The following is a 17,993-nucleotide window of genomic DNA, read 5'->3' as shown; positions in this document are numbered from 1 at the left end:
CACGGAGGAGATGGATTGCTTAAGTTTAGAGTTTGGAGTTAGAGATATTAATATATGTTTACTTGTAGTTGAATGTTAGCCTAGGTTTGGTTTGGGAAGTCTGGGGGGTAGGGGGATGGGATAAATCATTGTGTAATACTTGTGATGTATTTTTTCGTTTATGATAAAAACAATAAAATTTTATATTGAAAAAAAAAAAAGACCTGCAGCCCTTATAATTGGTATAATCTACATAATACCAATTAGGGGAGGGGTCCCCTACCCCTGGTCCACCAGTTTGGAACCGGGCCGTGGAAATGGTGGGTGAGTGCACACATGTGCACGAAGCTGCATTTGTGAAAGTGGCACGTGCGCGGGGAAAGCTGTCCCCTCTCCCCGTTCCCTGCTGCTGCCGTCCCCTCTGCCAGTCCCCCAAGCTGAAGAGGATGGAGACTGCTGAATTAAATGAAGTCTGAACACCGGGAAGTGTCAAATGTGGATCAACTGGATAATGCACATTCTAATTTATTAGAAAAGTATTATATTAAAAACAAAAATTCAACCTACAAAAAAATCCTGCAAATTTTCATAATAGAAGCTACCACTCGCATGCAAAGAAAGTACACTAAGAAATAGAAGAATGTCAAATTCCTCCAGGAAATAGTTACAGATTGGACAGAGAGAGAAACTAAAACTAAATATGGGATTAATCCCAAACATGTAGACGCCTTTCTTTACACGTTTTAACAATCTTTTCATGGGATAAAGGAAAAATGCCTAATAGCCACCAAGAATACGATACATATTTGTGGAATGCAAAGCACATTACAAACATAACACTATTCCTGATGCATCCAATCCTTCATTCGTTTCAAGAATATGAAAAAAATAAGGTTTCCAGAATAAGCAAGAAACATCATCATTGGCAACTTCACATAATGTTTTGCAAAGAAACTTTTAATACCCGTAAGTAGTGCATTAAGCTCTTGCCTTGTTGAACAAAATACAATATATTACAGGTAGTCGTTGACTTGCAGCCATTCATTTAGTGATTTTTTTTGAAGTTACAACAGCACTGAAAATAGGGAATTATGACCAGTCCTTGCACTTACGACGGTCACAGCATCCCTATGGTCACATGATCAAAATTTGAGTGATTGGTAATCACCATGTATTTTAGATGGTTACAGTATTTCAGAGTCATGTGATCGCCATTTGTGATCTTCCCAGTGTGGGAAGTCAGCTTCCCCCCCCCCCCAGAGAAAGAAATATTTTTGGAAATATTTAAAAGGCAGAATATATTCCCCTAAAGGATTTTAAAGGTAGAAACCCTACCCCCAAGTATCTCTGTCCCAAACAGAAACCAAGTCTGTAGAAATGCAGGTGATAATCTTGTCAGAAAGACTGGAGTCAGGAAACTGGGATTAGAAAGAAAGATCCCTAGAATCAACACCAAAAATCTAAGAGTCATCAGCCACAGCCCCAGGGAAGCAGGATATGACCCTTGGGACATAATAGGATTAACCCACCAACATCAGAATACCAGAAAGGCACACTCAGACTCAGGTCAAAGTTCATGCCACAGGAACAACTCCAAAGAAAAGGCTCCAGAGGGTATAAAAACCCACTCCCTACATGTGCTCACTCTCTTTTCTTCCAGAGCCATCTTTCTGTCTGGCTCTCCTCTTCAATAAACTGCAACTTTCTTTCTAAAGCAGTCGCCATGTTGTTTATTCCCAGCTTGGACTGAACTACGATGAAGACTTTTCCTTCAACACCAGCCAGCTTCCAACAAGCAAAGACAATGAGAGAAGCTAGATGATTGTTGGATTCACAACCATGGCAACTCACTTTAATAACTGCCTTGCTTAACAGTGGGATACTGGTCCCAGTTGTGATCATTAAGTTGAGGACTATCTACTAAAACATTCCCTTTAGAGCAATAAACACCTATCAGTGATAACTGAGATGCAAAGAGTGACATTCATCTAGTAATTTGGGGACCACTTTGTCATATGACTTGTTCTTTCCACAAGTTCTTACATTAAATTATATTTGAAGTTCCTGTTAAAATCCCAAAGACAAAGAAGAACATCCTACTAAAGGAAAATACAACTCCAGCTATATTTTAACTCTGTGGAACTAGTTTCATAATTCACTGGATACAGATCTCTATTTCTGTTTCAAAAATCCATATTTCTTAAAGGTAATTCCACAATATTCCAAGCCAAGTATTTTCTCAGAATGGTTTAGCAGTATATAATTAATATGTGAATACAAGAAGTTAACTTCACTGGGAAAGCTTATCAACAAACTTTGAGATAAAATAAGGTATCACCAAACTGGATGAAACAACAAGATTTAAAAATGTGAAACTTACAAATACCTTCTCTTTGTAAGAGTCTACTTTCCTTCTTTCTACAACTTGGCCCAATAATCATGACCCTTGTAAAATCCCTGCTATTTCAGAAGTATGTCTTGGCATGAAGATGCAAAGAAACCATTTAAATACATGTAACTTTTCTTTAATCTGCATGGTTTGAAAACCACAACAATTCGAGCATTGCTATTTATAATTTATAGTTCAATCCTATGCTTGCCTACTCAGAAGCCATTCTCACCGAGTTCAATCAAGTTATTGCTAGGGAAATGTATAGAGGATTATCAGCTGGAAAAAAAAAAAACCTATTTCCCTTGAATGGCACTGAGTGCCTGAAAAGCAGTTTCTACTATCAGAAATAAAGGGAAGGCCAGGGTAGAAGCTGAACATCAACACATCATGAAAGCATTTCATCTGAAGGGAGGTGGGCCCCATCTGGACAATAAATAGCCAAGCCGAAACAGCTGGACCTAATGGACCCTGTCACAAATTACCCTTAATCAATTTAACAAAATGTTCATCTACCAATTTCTGCCTTCTGACATATGTTGACCAAATGATGTTAGGCACCCCTTCATGGAAAGATTAACCAAACACGTGCATATAAACGCTTAGGAGGCAATCACTGAAACAAAACCCAAATAACTGAAAAGTCAACAGCAATATGACAAAATGTGTTTATGTTTTAATTACCTTATTAGACCTCAGACCATTATAAATTGTATCCAAGGTTTCTTCTATAGGTATGTCTGCAACCCTGAAGCGGACTTCAGTTCTCACTGGATTTGCTTGGTGACGTGAGGTATTCTCAAGTTCTAAAGCCTGAGCAGAAATTTGAATTTCATTTGGATCTGTATGAATCATACTGTATTCTGTTTGGTGAACATGTGCATGATTTACTAAATCCATTTCGTCAGCAGGTATAGCTGCATCTTCATAATAAATAACCGTATCCTGGGGTGAAATATCCCTTTCAATCATCCTGTCATGGTTTTCTAATGGTTCGTTAATTTCAGAGCTGTTCTTCAAGACCTTTCTGTCTACAATGTCTACAGTGATGTCATACTCTCGATCACTCTCCTGGAGCCATTCTGCATGTGCTAAGATATCCTTTTGTGAAGAAGTTGTCCCCGGATTAAAAGGGCCATCTCCTCCTTCCGGATGACCTTCCAGGTTCAACAGAGATTTCCCTGCTCTGTGCTTTGTGTGTGAAGTATCCTGCAACTTCACTTGGTTGGGTCCATTGAGAAGGGAATTTCTTGAGGTGTTATGTTCACTGCTCGACACAGGAGGGGAAAATGTCCCAAATCTGCCTATCAACTGAATGTCCTCTGTGGACGACAGGCTTCTAATCAGATGTTGTTGTTCTGGCAGCCCAACTTGCTTTTCGTCCCTTTCGGTTTGAGGACTGCACAGACCTGAATCATCGTCTTCTGAAGTAAGGGAATTTGTGCCATATTCATCCTGGCTTCTCGCTGCTAAGCCTGCCATTTCAAAAGTCCCAGCAACTGAGGATTCACTTTTATTAGCAGAGTCTGCAAAATTTGGCAGCAGGAACATCCTCCAGGATCTCCTATGCTCTTTCTTTTCTGTGTGATACTTTGCTTTGGGCACGCCAGCTGTTCGGATGATGTCACCGTTCAGCTTAAGGGCATCAAAAATCATTTTTTCATCTAGCTTATTCGTTTCCCGTCCTCTCAGTTCAAACACACTGGAGGAAGAGAGGGCGCCGTTGGAGCAGAAGGTACTGAGGTCCAGTGTTCTGTGACTATATGGCAAGGTCCGATCAGAGAAATGCCTGGAGGAAAGGCTGCCTTTGGAACCTGAGTCGATCTGTTCATTCAGCCGAACTGTGTCGTAGATTGACCTCTGAGGAACATAGCAGTCCTCAATATTTATATCCTCCTCTTCATCACCTTTTCCTACACAAGGAGGATTTTGGCGTAAACAGTCCGGCCTGCTCAGGGGCTTTCCCATTTCTGCAGTTATTTACAGGACTTTGCCCCAGTGCTCTTATGTCTTACTAGCGATGTCGTGGAATACCCAGATAAAAAGAGATCAGAATGCCTCTATGGTAAACTTGCCTTCAGCAGAACATTTAAGTACATACTAAACCAAGAACATAACTTATGAGGTGGATAAGGTTATAATCAGTGCATCTATAAAAGAAAAGCATACGTTTACCTGGTTGTGATTTAAATGCTCCCTTCCTAAAATATAAAGTGCCTGAGCTTAAGAAAAGGGGGAACAGGGAAAAAAACAACAACTACCTTTGAACACTTTAAAATACTGCCTCAAGTATATACATCAAAAAAAAGAAAAAAAAGAACATCCCCCAACAAAATCTAAGTGGCTCAAATGGTCAGACCTTCCCTTGGATCGCTCCATTTCATTTCTCAAGTTAAAATGTGTGAGTTAACTCCCCAGATTGAATCTTCAAAGCAAATCATCTTTACAACAGGTCGCATGTTATCTTCAGGAGGTGGCAAACTAACTGTAATCCATTCAAAAGGCTTGGAAAAACCCATCTCCTTCATCAATAAGCCATGCTGAAGAAGCCCTTTAAGGAAAAAATAAAACAATCCAGACAATTCGACCAAGGCACTTGAAAAGTTTTTGAGAGAAAAAAATAATTCAAGAAAAAAGTAACTCAGGTACATTCGGAGGGAAGAGGAAGAACAATTTTTACTTTTACTTTACAAACAATCTCCCCTCGAAAAGCAGTTTCTTTCTTCTGTCCTGAAAATTCCCGTGCGAAGCGTTCAGAAGTCCCATGTGGAATGTGCCGTTTTTCTGAGCAGCCAGACAAAAAAAAGAGATCAAAAAAAAAGCTTCAAACTATAGAAGAAAACTTCTCTCCGATCCCTTGGGCAGCGTTACGCTTAAAAACTGGCGATCCTCTCTTGTAAGGCAAGCAGCTCAGCCGGAAGATGCAGTGTTTCTCCTTCCACAAAAGCAGGGCAGATTTACATTCTCTTTAAATCTAGCAAGACTTCTGATTTCACTGGAGCCGGAGAGACAGCGGGCGGTCAACGTTTGGATCAACGTTAGCTGTAGCGAAGAAGGCATAAAAGGAAATTCCCGGCCATAGATGCACAGCCACGCTGCCCGGTGTGGCTGGAAAGCTTTCTATCGCTCCCTGGTTTCTTCTGATCTGACAGGCATCGTCCTCCCTAGAGTGAGCTTAAAGAAACACCCTTTCTGCTCTCCGGGCAACATCTGCTGCTAAACCCATTCACTCCCTGAGTATTATGCTAACAGAGCATTAGTAGGAGTCTGACCTCTCCAGCTTCCCCCCCCCTTTACGTTTCCTGCCTCACATGGCTTGCCTTAGCCATGTCTCACTTTTACTGTTTGTCTTGTCTCTTTGCCCTTTCAGGGGGGGATACACAGAGGAGCAAGTTTCCTATCAGCACTCAGCACATCAGCTCTATCCTCTGTAACCCTGACGGAAAAGGGAGAGGGTAATGGTTTAGAACGGAGTAGGAAACCATGATAATTAGTTCAAAATGTCAAGCCGGGTAACCTGACACTTCTACAAGATGGTCCTGGCTACTAGGAACTGTCTCCAACACTAAAAATCAGTTTAAATTAACAGGCTGGTCTTATTCATAAACAATTACTGCTGACATCAGCAGACGTTTCTGGAGGTAAAAGGACGCAAAGTAGCGTTTCCTTCGCTCGATATTTGTAATCTACAAACACACAAGATTAAAATTCTATTTAACAACTTCCTCTGAAAAACTAACAATGCGCCCTTTGTTATAACTCAGTTCAGGCCATTGGAAATGGAATTGATAGTTTTGCACTTATTTTCATTTCCTGGTTCACAGACTACCCTGTGAAAATCAAACAAATGCAAGAATGTAAACCATTATTCCTGACTTGAATTAAAATGTAAAACAAAACAGAGTGACAGCACTGGGTAGAATAACCGTTTAAATTCAGGAAAATAACACATTTCTGAATAAGAACATTCCCCCCAAAATAGGTACAATTGTGAAAGACTATTTTTTCCACCCTACGTACTCCTTACTATTCCCTAATTCAGGTATTTGTCTACTGAACTGTTAAATAAGCTTCCAAACCTACGTTTTTGGAAGCTCCATCTGATCAAGACTATGCCATTCCCATGTGTTTCTCCATCTAACAAACTGAGAATATTCCTCAAAATTAAACTCAAGCAATGGGATCCCTGCCAATGTAGAACTCCATATGCTAATCAGAATCCTAAAGAGACAAGGATCAAGTACAGATAACCCTCGATTTGCAACAGCTTGTTTAGTGACTGTTCAAAGTTACAACGGCACTGAAAAAAGGGACTTATGACCACTTTTACACTTAAGACTGTTGAAGCATCCCCATGGTCACACGATCAAAATTCAAATGCTTGGTAACTGATTCATATTTAAAACGGTTGCAGTGTCCTGGGGTCATGTGATCCTCTTGTGCGACCTTTTGACAAGCAAAGTCAATGGGGAAGCCGGATTCACTTAACAACCGTGTGACGAACTTAACAACTGCAATGATTCACTTAGTAACGGTGGCAAGAAAGGTTGTAAAATGGAGCAAAATTCACTGAACCAATGTCTCAGTTGTGTGGTCGTAAGTCAAGGACTACCTGTATCTACATATTCTAATACAGTACACTTTCACTTCTTTAACCTTCTTATATGCACTCAGTGCAAACTGAAGTGATAATTTGAATAGCCCTAAAATGCGGCTTCTTAAAATGATTCAAAGGGAACAGAATTTCTATCCCTATAGAGGATCAGCCCAGGATCATCATCTTCACAGCATCTGACTTTTTTTTTTAAAGTCAATTGCTTATATTGCAATAGCAAGCGAGGAGGGAATGACTGTGGCTATTTATAACTAGCTGTACCCGGCCACGCGTTGCTGTGGCTCAGTCTGGTTAAATGGAAAAGAAAGAAAAGAGAAAGCGCACGTTTATAATATGTTTAATTTCACAATGCTTGTGGGTATGCTTTTACGTCCAACAGATGGTGCTGTTTTTCAAAAAAAAGCATGTTTTTACCTGTCACAGGTGTGACATCTATATAGTAGTAGGTATATAAAAACACGTGCGTATTCGAATGCAACGTTGTGTCAAAATTTCAAAGCAATCGGTGAAGAAGTTTCGGAGATTTAAGATTTTGAACAAACGGACATTTGCATTTTTATTTATATAGATGACATGCAAACTCTAATGAGAATCACTGGCTGCCACAAAGAAGAGGGAGTCAAGCTATTCTCCAAAGCACCTGAAGGCAGGACGAGAAGCAATGGATGGAAATGAATCAAAGGAGAGAAGCAACCTAGAACTAAGGAGAAACTTCCTGTCAGTTAGAACAATTAACCAGTGGAACAACCTGCCTCCAGAAGCGGTGAATGCGCCAACACTGGAGGTTTTTAAGAAGAGACTGGACAGCCATTTGTCTGAAATGGTATAGGGTTTCCTGCCTGAGCAGGGGGGTTGGACTAGATGACCTCCAAGGTCCCTTCCATCATCATCATCATCATCATCATCATCATCATCATTAAAAATCCATACTAGGATTAGCCCTACTAAAATACTGGGAGGGCAACTTTCTTCTTCTGGCTATACTGCCAAACAGATGATCGTGTCTGAATCCAGATAGTTGTTCGACTTACAATCATTTGCTTAGTGACCGTTCCAAGTTATAACGGCACTGAAAAAAGTGACCTGTGTGTTTTCCACTCACAACCGTGGCCTCATTGCTGTGATCACGGAATCAAAATTCAGATGCTTGGCAACTGGCAAGTATTTATGACTGTTGCAGTGTCCCTTCCTGGGTTACGTGATCCCAATTTCTGACAAGTAAAGTCAATGGGCAAGCCAGATTCACTTAACAACTGGGTTATTAACAACTGCAGTGATTCACTTAACAACTGTGGCAAGAAAAGTCATAAAACAGGGCACCATTCGCCTAACAACTGTCTTGCTTAGCAACCAAAATTTTGTGTTCAATTGTGCTCGTTAAGTCGAGGATTACCTGTAATGCACAAGTACTTTTTTACTACTTGTGGCTGAATGTGGGGATGCTGGCTTTACTTCAAGAATCCAAATAAGCCAAGAGTGATTTGGCTCTGGATTTTTTAAAAGATCTGGAATGCATTTGTGGGTACCTGAACATAAGTTTATTATACCCGCCGCATTCTTTTCTAATACCTGGAAAGTATACATTAAAGGGATATGGCATGGATGATAACTTCCATTTATATGAATGGAGGATCCCATCTACTGTAGATGGGGAGATTAAAAAGTACAGTCACTTTGGATGACAACAATATTTGCAAGCAAATTAATCCTTTATTTAAAAAAAAATGTCATAATAAAAATCCTCATTTTAAATGTTTTTCCACTGGTAGGTTGTAAAGTGGGCAACAATGTTAAAGTTCATAACGATCATAATATATTGGGTTTAATTTGGAAGAGCTGTAGTAAAAGGAACAGAAGGGAAGAATATCTTTTGGATTCAGTCAACAGGCATAATCTACTCAGCTAATTTAATATAAATTCATCTTATCTATTGGAATATCAATTTAGGCCTGGATTTGGGGTGAAGTTTTATCAGAAGGCACATTCTGAGCGATATTTGAGGACTAGAAATATATGGAAGTTACCCTTTAAAGCACCCACATTAAGTAATTGCCTAGGAAATGCAAAAGCAATTAATGACTACATGTAGTCCTCAAATTATGACCACAACTGAGCCCAAAATTTCTGTTCCTAAGTGAGAAACTTGTTACGTGAATTTTGTCCCATTTAACGACCTTCCTTTCCACAGTTGTTAAGTGAATCACTGCAGTTGTTAAATCAATTACCTGATTATTAAGTGAACCTGACTTCCCCATTAGCTTTGCTTGTCAAAAGGTCGCAAAAGGTGATCACATGACCACGGGACACTGCAACCGTCATATATATGAACCAGTTGCCAAGTATCTGAATTTTGATCACATGACCACGGGGAGGCTGCAATGGTTGTAAGTGTGCAAAATAGTCATAAATCACTTTTTTTCAGCTCTATTGTAACTTTGAACAGTCACTAAATGAACTGTTGTAAGTCGAGGACTACCTGTATAGGACCCAATATAAATCCCACATACTTTAATAAAACAAATATTGCATATTTATTAATAAATTAATTTGCACGTATTCCAAGTGTCAGTACGTGACATAATATGTGCCATTGTGTCCACAGTACAAAATGACAATAAAAGTTATCTATCTAAAACAGCATTATCTCTGTTTTTCTTCATTTGAAGAAGTATGGTGATGACAATGAAGAAGGACTGCATCAATCATTATGAAAAATGTTATGGAAATATGAGTTTAGCCCAGAATTAGTGAGGAAGAAACTCTAGATTGCCGTGCCAAGAAAGAAAGAAAGGAAGGAAGGAAGGAAGGAAGGAAGGAAGGAGGAAAGAAAGAAAGAAAGAAAGAAGGAAGGAAGGAAGGAAGGAAGGAAGGAAGGAAGGAAGGAAGGAAGAAGGAAGGAAGGAAGGAAGGAAGGAAGGAAGGAAGGAAGGAAGGAAGATAAGAGAGAATCTGTCAGACCTTCAAGATTCTGTTATTATGTCCTACAACAATAAAGCGGGGTTCCAGTAGTTCTTATGGTGTCTATTTTCTGACCTGGCCTGTCTCAAGCGAGTGACATTCCAGTATAGAAGGCCAGAGTGATTAAGTACAATGGCTCTCTGGGAAAGCAAAAAAAAAAGAGTGGACAACAGTTGGGCATACTAGCAATAGTTTTCCAAACTGTCTTTGACCCTGCCGCCTAAAAGCTTCCTAAAAGTGTCAGGAGTCAATCAGTTCATGAAATGTTTGTAGTGATGTGGCTATGCATGGCTTCTCAGAAGGATGTTGCAAAACTCTGGTGCCACGACTGAAGGTGTTCCATTTCTCTTTCCAACTGTCATATTTTTGTTGGGGTTGGGCAAAGAGCAAGATTATAGACACTTACTGGAATGCACCACTGAAAATATATGAAAGAAAGTGACCCTTTAATTATCAAAATTCCAATTTATAAATTATAATACTTATTATCTGCTTATGCCAGTTAATCTCAGCGTGTGATGTCAATTCATGAGAATTAAAATTAGCCCAAAGCATGTATTCCAGTAGAGAGAAGTTCCCTGAAGATGGGCTCCATCATGAGTCCGTAAACTCGGAAGAGTAAATCTCTGGTCCCAGTGACCGACCCAGATTCGATCTTGCAGAATTAGAATTATCAAGCAACTTCAGACCCAACTGAGCTTTAAAAGTAAGAAGTACCTTGAACTCAACCCCAAAATAAGCACAACCGTATTGGAATGAAATAGTCTACCTGTGCAGCCTTAGATAACAATTATTCTCCAGCAAGGACTCAAAAATTATCTCTCAAGTCACCCAATTCTGTGCTACCATTTGTATGATATACCACACTTAGGATTGGAAATTCTTATAATAGTGGATTTATTTTAGTAACTATGTTCTTAATTATTTTTAGAATCCATTATACTTATTGTTCTCTCTCTCTCTTCCACACACACACACACACACGTAAAACTTCATTTATTTCATTTTTATATATATATTCATATTTATTTCATTTTAAAACTTCTTATCTTATTTGTATTTGGCCTCGGGGCTGTAATAAACAAATTTGAATTTAATTTAAGCCTTAGGTAAGAATATGGTGGCGTCACTTTGAAGCAGCTTAAGCTTCCAGTACCTCTTTAAGGACAGCACCACGTTAAGCATGTTCTATCAGTCTCCTCTGAGTTAATACAGCAGGCAAAAAAAAAAGTTTTTGCTTGGTTTCTTTTCTCTACAGCCTAAGGCAGGGGTCTTCAAACTTGGCCCTTTTATGACTTGTGGATTTCAACTCCCAGAATTCCTCAGCCAGCATGCCTGGCTGAGAAATTCTGGGGGTTGAAGTCCACAAGTCATAAAAGGGCCAAGTTTGAAGACCCCTGGCCTAAGGACTCTTCCAGCCTACAGTATTATCCTGGGTAATTCTAATGTCCTGCTTATGAAATTCAAGTTTATGCCTTGCGGGGTAATTTCTTTTTCTTTCACAGTGGGAATCCTTGGATATCACTAGAGACTAAAATTAATTCTGCCAGACGGGTTTTTTGGAAGAGAGCCTGGGTTAAAAGATAGAAACCAGAGCTGTGTTTCAGCAGAACTACACAAGCTATTGGCCTACTGCCTTTGCCTCGCCTCACCTCCACATTCTTTTGTTTTCCTGACCGACTGGCACTTTTCCTGATCTTGGGAACCTAACTTAGACAGGTCCTCCTAAGAACATAATCCTTGGCATGATCCCAGGTTGTGACTCTTGGACAACCCCCTGGAACAAATGTTTGGCTTGGCTTCACCTAGGACTTTGCTTGACTGGACCATTAACGTGAAGGAAGACTCTTATTTCATTATGTGCAGTACACAAATGAAATATATCTTAAGCATGAAAATGTACACGTCTGTGCCAGTATTGACAAGAAAAACAAATTATAGGCTCCTCCTCTTGTTCTCCTTATTGTCTTCCTTTTGGAATTGTTTAATATTAAAGCACTAATCAGGGCTGCATCTGCTTCTTCTTTCACCTGGATATGGAAAGAAGGATGCTTTGAGGCTGCCAATACTATCCATTATCCATTCAGCTGTTCTTGAGAGAAAGTATCTAAGCAAGACAGAATAACAACAACAAAAAGCAAAAAGAATATATAATTTCTTAAAAGAATCTCAAGGTCTACTGCAACTTTTAAAGCAGCTTCTTTTCGGGCGGGGTGGGGTAGGGGTTTGTGAGAACCATATTTGGCCTTCACACAACACTGTATGGGCTTATTCCTAAAAAAGGGCAAGACTACGTAAGAGATGTAGATCTACGCAAAGACTAAACCTGATTCCATTTCATTTACATCTATACACAGTCACAATGTTGTTATAATTCACTCAGGATTATATTGGCAGTGCTATCGTCCAACAACACTATCAGAAGGCACCTCCACCAACACCGTGAAATAACTCTGCAGCATATATGTAGAAACCAGTGAGAGCTGCATCAAAGAGTGGGAAACAACAGTGCAAGTATATTGTGCAGAAAACCTAACATTTCAAAAAGTTTTAAAACATGCAAAAGTTTGCACATGTGTAAAATGATAAAAAAAAACAAACAAAGCTAAAACTGTAGATACTCCAAAATCTTTAATGCGCACCAAGGCCTGAACTCGTCAATCACAAATATGTTGGAGGACAGATAATGAGTTAACTGTGGTAACAAATTTGCTGCTGTCTAGTACTTTGACAACTCTGTTCTAAAGCTATAGGGAGAATTATCTTACCTGAAATACTTTCAGTTGTTGATTAATAACCTCTGTTTCCATTCCAACAAGGCCTTGGGACTCTTCGTGTTCTTCAGCTTCCTCAAGCAGTTTGGCAAATCCCTTTAGTTTGCTGTAAAATTCTTCAACGCGATTAATCGTCCCTTCGATCTGCTCTTCCCTGGCTTTTGCTCTGTCCAGTAATTTGTTGCACTGCTTATTCAGAGCCTCTAAATCCCTTTTTATACCTGCGAGATCAGGAGATGCCTCTGCGTCACTCGCTAACATCACTTTACATGACTTGTTTGCGTTTTCATTGCTGCTTATCAATTCCTGCAATTTTTTAAGGAAAACTTTGATGTCCTTTTGTTGGGACCGCAGTGTGACAAGATCCCTGGCCACAGGAGCCATACTGTCCAGCTCATCATCAAACTCTGCAAATTGAGAAAACATCTCTCGAATGGTATTTTGGAAATGGCCAATTCCCTGGAGCTTAGTCTCCAGGAAGGAACATTCATCCTCAACCTGCTGGTTGACTGCGTTGAATTCTTCTTCTAACGATTCTGATTGCAACAAGAGGTCAGAGACATTTGCTGAATCGGAAGCATCCACTACCAGATCTTGGGCAAGTTTTTTTGTCACATCTACTTGTGGCTTTAATGTCTGGAGGGCTTTCTGCTGAGTCTGCATAATAGTTAAGTGTTTATTACTATAAGCCTGAGGTTTAAGAGCATTGTGGATGTCTAACTGTTCCCTAGTATTCTTCAACTGCTCCTTAATGTCCTGGGATGATTCTTGAAACTCTTTTAATCTCCGAGACATCTTTTCAAGAGTATCCCTTTTAATATGTAACTCTTCTGTGACCATATCCATCTTCTGTATCAATTGTTTCTTTTCCTCTTCAATAACATCCTTATCAGTTTGACAGGCACTAAGAAAACTTTCTGCTGCATTACTTAAGAGCTCAACAATCCCTTGGTGTTTATCCAAATCCTTCTGCCAAATCTTCACCTGAGCAATGGAATTCTCTATCTCAACAGGATCGATACCTATTTTAATTTCTGATAAGTTATTTTGGCACTTGGTTATCCAGGGTTGAAGGACCTCTACGTGTTCTTTGTATCGGAGAGCCTTTTCCAAACAATCATTCAACTTATCTTGCCTTTCATTCACTTGCTTATGCAGCTCATCCCAGTTAGCTTTGAGCATGTTGAGCTGGGACTGCAATTCTGTTTTTTCTGTCCCTTGAGTCTTTTGAAGCAGATTTTCACCTTCTGAAATTATTTTTTCATATGAACCAATTTGGTCAGACAGTGCTGCCTTAAATTCTTTCTGATCCTCAATTAATGACCGCAAGCTTTCTAGCTTAGTGGAAATGGGAGGACACTGATTTTGTGTTTGTTTCTTTGTGTCCAGCCATGCTTGAAAGTCTTTAGACATTTGCTGGAACTGATGAGAACTTGCATATGTTAACTGAAGTTGTTCAATGAGACTGCCTGAAAAAGATTTTTAAAAATACTATTTTAAAAATACTGTAAACCACGTCAAAGTTAGAATACGATGGGTTTTATTTCAGTCAAAAATAATAGTTATTTCTAATAAATGTACGCCATAGCTATAGAACAATTGGATTTAACTAGTCAAAATGTATAGTATTTGAATAATATAAGATTATTTTAAGATGTAAAATAAAGTCAGAAGTAGTAAAACAATCCTAAATTGGGATATTCCTGTGAGTCTGAGAAAAAAAATCATGTCCCAGATTAGTATTATCATTGGTTTCAGAGATGCTTCCAACTATAGCGTAATAGAAATAACATGTATTACTTATGCAATTAACTGTCTCCTTTAGTCTATAATAAACATGCAATACGTTTTACTACAAAATGGTAATTACATAAGCTTTCTTCAAAGCCCTGCCAGAGAAAATGCAAACCTCACTGCCAATGTCTGTTAAGAGTTTTATGCTCTGTTAAAGTGGACCCTGTTTAAATCTGAAATTTAGTACTGCTTCCCATGGTATTAATTCCTCCATATTCTAAAGCTCCCAGTGAATCTGTGTGAAACTCCATTATGCTTTAAATATATCTACACAGGAGAAATATATGCGTTGAGATTTCTTCAGTTTCTTAAATGAAGGAACAAGGAGAGTGGTATTTCAATGGTGTTGAAATCATCTGTTCATGTGTATAAATCTTCTATCAATTGTGTCTCGTTCAGTATAAAATACAGAGATCCAAGATACTGGTCCAATCTAGAAAAACAGATCTATCACCACCCATCCATACAATTCAGGCCCCAGGGAATATCTTTTTTCTTTCAAACGTGTTCTAGCTATCTGGGGGAATAATTGCAACCCTGATTTTAGTGCAAAGCTAATTTTCATTTCAAGAAACGCTACATTTCCCCACTATTTGGGATTTTATTTTTTTAACTGCTTTGCCACTTACCGGCTTTTTGTTCCATCTCCTTGAAAGGCTTTAAGACACCTTCTAATTGCCTAACAAGTTCAGCTCTCAAGTAATCTTCTGCCACCAACACAGACAATTCCTCGCACACAACCTGAGCAGCATTTAGGTGTAACATTTCTTGGTCTATTTCGCCTTTTATTTCCTGAGCCGTTTCCAGTTGCTGCTTCACAGAATCAGGGTCTGCACTTTTAGCCAGGTTCTGGCTGAGTTTATTTTCCAGCGTGCTAAGTTTCTCGGAAAGGCTTTTCAGACAGTTCTGGTACTCTGTACTTTTGACAATGACTTGTTCAATTCGACTACAGCGGTCGCTCAGCTGTCCTGTTAAACCATCCCATTTCTGTGCCACTGCTGTCAGCTGCTGCTTCACTCTTTCATGAGTAGGAGGGTGTTCGCCAGGCCTCTGCAGGATCCCCTGACCTGCTTCAGACAGCTGTTCGTACTGGGGTTTCCGGGTATCAAACTCTTTGAGCAGAATCTGAGGAGGCAGGGTGTGTTAGAAGTTAATTCTGGACAAGTACAAGGAAGAATCGTCATCACCCTACTTTGTTACTTGAGTTTTAGTAGCGCCATTTCTCATATAAATGGAAGCTGTTCTGCCAAAGCCATATTGTACATGCAGATTCATTATTTAGACTTGTCTCAGAAAGACTGTTCCTGTTTTAACAGTTTATCTCCTCTCTATATAAAACAGCAAAAATCCAACTGGCTGCATATGATCATTTATATGTCAATAAATGGGCTCATTGATAATAAATTCTGATTTCAGTTCTCGTATAGTTACCTGTGATTAAGTCATAATCAATGCTATTTAACAGGCCAACAGTTCCATACTCAATGTAAGTGTTTTAGTCTATCTTGGCTAATGCCATTATATATAATTTAGTGTGTGTGTGTGTGTGTGTGTGTGTGTGTGTGTGTGTACAGAGAGAGATATATGAATTTCAGTAAATAATAATAATAATAATAATAATAATAATAATAATAATAATAATAATAATAATAATAATAATAATAATAATAATAATAATAATAATAATAATAATAATAATAATAATAATAAGCGCCTTGGGTACAATCCCAAAACACAGCATTCCTCTGGTCCACTAATTTTGTCACTTGGTCAAAGAATGCAATAAGGTTTGCCTGGCATGATCTGTTTTTGACAAACCCGTGTTTTTAAGAAGAGACTGGACAGCCATTTGTCCAAAATGGTATAGGGTTACCTGCCTGAGCAGGGGGTTGGACTAGAAGACCTCCAAGGTCACTTCCAACTTTATTATTATTATTATTATTATTATTATTATTATTATTATTATTATTATTAGTAGTAGTAGTAGTAGTAGTAGTAGTAGTAGTAGTAGTAGTAGTAGTAGTAGTAGTAGGTCAGGGTTGAACTGTGCAGTCCTTGGTGCAGGGTCTCTGAGCTTGGTTGCAGACATTTCATTATTCAACTAGCTAATATCATCCATGCTAGCGAAGGTGGGGTTTGCTTCAAGTTTATATACAGTAGCTTGCCTTGCAGGATTGGGAGGGTAATTATTTTTTTCCTCGGCAGTTCCTTAATCAGAACACTGTTTTCTGTATGATTATATGGTGTTAATGGCTATCTAATTGACTGCTGGAGATAATGTATTCTGGGTTTTTTTTTGTTTCTTTTTCTTTTTTTTATTATTATAACAATATATCTGTATTTTATTACATACTTTGAATGGTATGTAAATGTAGTTTATTTTTCTGTGTCTACTAATGCCTGATTTGTCTGAATGCCAAGCTTCCAGGAATTCCCTAGCTTTTTTGGATTTAGCTTGATCTAGGATGCTCACAGTATCCCAATTGAAACTGTGCTTGGGTTTGTCCATGTGTAGTAAGATTAAAGAATTTTCATGACTGCTAGTTGGTGTTTATGGATGCACTCTGCTAGTCTTCTGCCTATCTGTCCTATATGGTGGCTATTAAAGTACTTATATTGTACGTTGTAGATTACTCTAAGCTCAGAGACCACCTAGGACTTCTTTGCCTCGGTGAATACACCTCTGAAAGATAGACACTGATTTTTATTTTTTTTTTAGCAAACTTATTGTTAGTTTTTTTATATTCATTAAGAAATCTATAGCTTGCAGGAGAAAGTATTCTACACTAGAGTTATTGATAAATTGATCACAAAATTTACTTTGGTTATATTTTGAACAGAAAAAGAACATAGGCTCCATACCAAAAACAATAAAATATTTACCTGGACTTGCTGCTTCTGTGTGTTTAGCATATTTGGATCAATTGATAGTGGTCCAAGCACGCTGATCATTAATTCTTTTTCAACCAGCCATTGGTTTAACTGAGCCTCAGTTGCCTGAAACTGGGTCAGGTAATTTGATGATTCCTCCATTTTTTTCTGTCTATCAGCTGCTACCTGGCTGAGTTGACTCCATTTAGAATCTATGACAAAATAAACACTGAATTTTAAAATTACATCTTAGAAAATGCTTTTCTTCAATAATGGAGACTGGACAGCAAACCTCTTAAGCCGGTAATAACACGTTGGCAGAAAAAAAACATACCAGAAGAGGAAAAGGTATATTTTGGAAGAGGGTAAATGGATGCTTACAAGCTGTCTGTAATATGCTAGGTCATCCAAACTGGTCCAGTATTCTTCAGAAATTTACTCTTATTACACGGCAGGTTATTCATAAAGTCCCTAGAGTAATGACAGTTTCTTCAGACCATCACACCTCAAGTCTAAGGCTGTTTTACTAAAATTCTCAAGAGTGGAAGAGCACGGACCTCTTCAAATTTTGCCTCACGATTTATTTTCAGTTTGATGGACTCATATACCAACA

At 38.7% G+C, this 17,993-nt stretch overlaps 1 protein-coding gene across 1 annotated transcript in view; it reads right to left on the bottom strand.

The window, feature by feature from the left end:
- Nucleotides 1–17,993, bottom strand: part of LOC107293452 (dystonin) — a gene marked incomplete at its 5' end in the record, with an annotated part of 166,922 nt that overhangs the window by 93,796 nt on the left and 55,133 nt on the right. The window contains 3 exon segments of the mRNA XM_029285407.1: nucleotides 12,710–14,184; nucleotides 15,139–15,634; nucleotides 17,393–17,592. Of these exon segments, the coding sequence (XP_029141240.1) occupies nucleotides 12,710–14,184; nucleotides 15,139–15,634; nucleotides 17,393–17,592 (2,171 nt within the window).

Source organism: Protobothrops mucrosquamatus, unplaced genomic scaffold, assembly GCF_001527695.2.
Source record: "Protobothrops mucrosquamatus isolate PMUCROS unplaced genomic scaffold, P.Mucros_1.0 scaffold1620, whole genome shotgun sequence".
Classification (NCBI taxonomy): domain Eukaryota; kingdom Metazoa; phylum Chordata; class Lepidosauria; order Squamata; family Viperidae; genus Protobothrops; species Protobothrops mucrosquamatus.
This window is presented reverse-complemented; position numbering and strand designations above follow the sequence as displayed.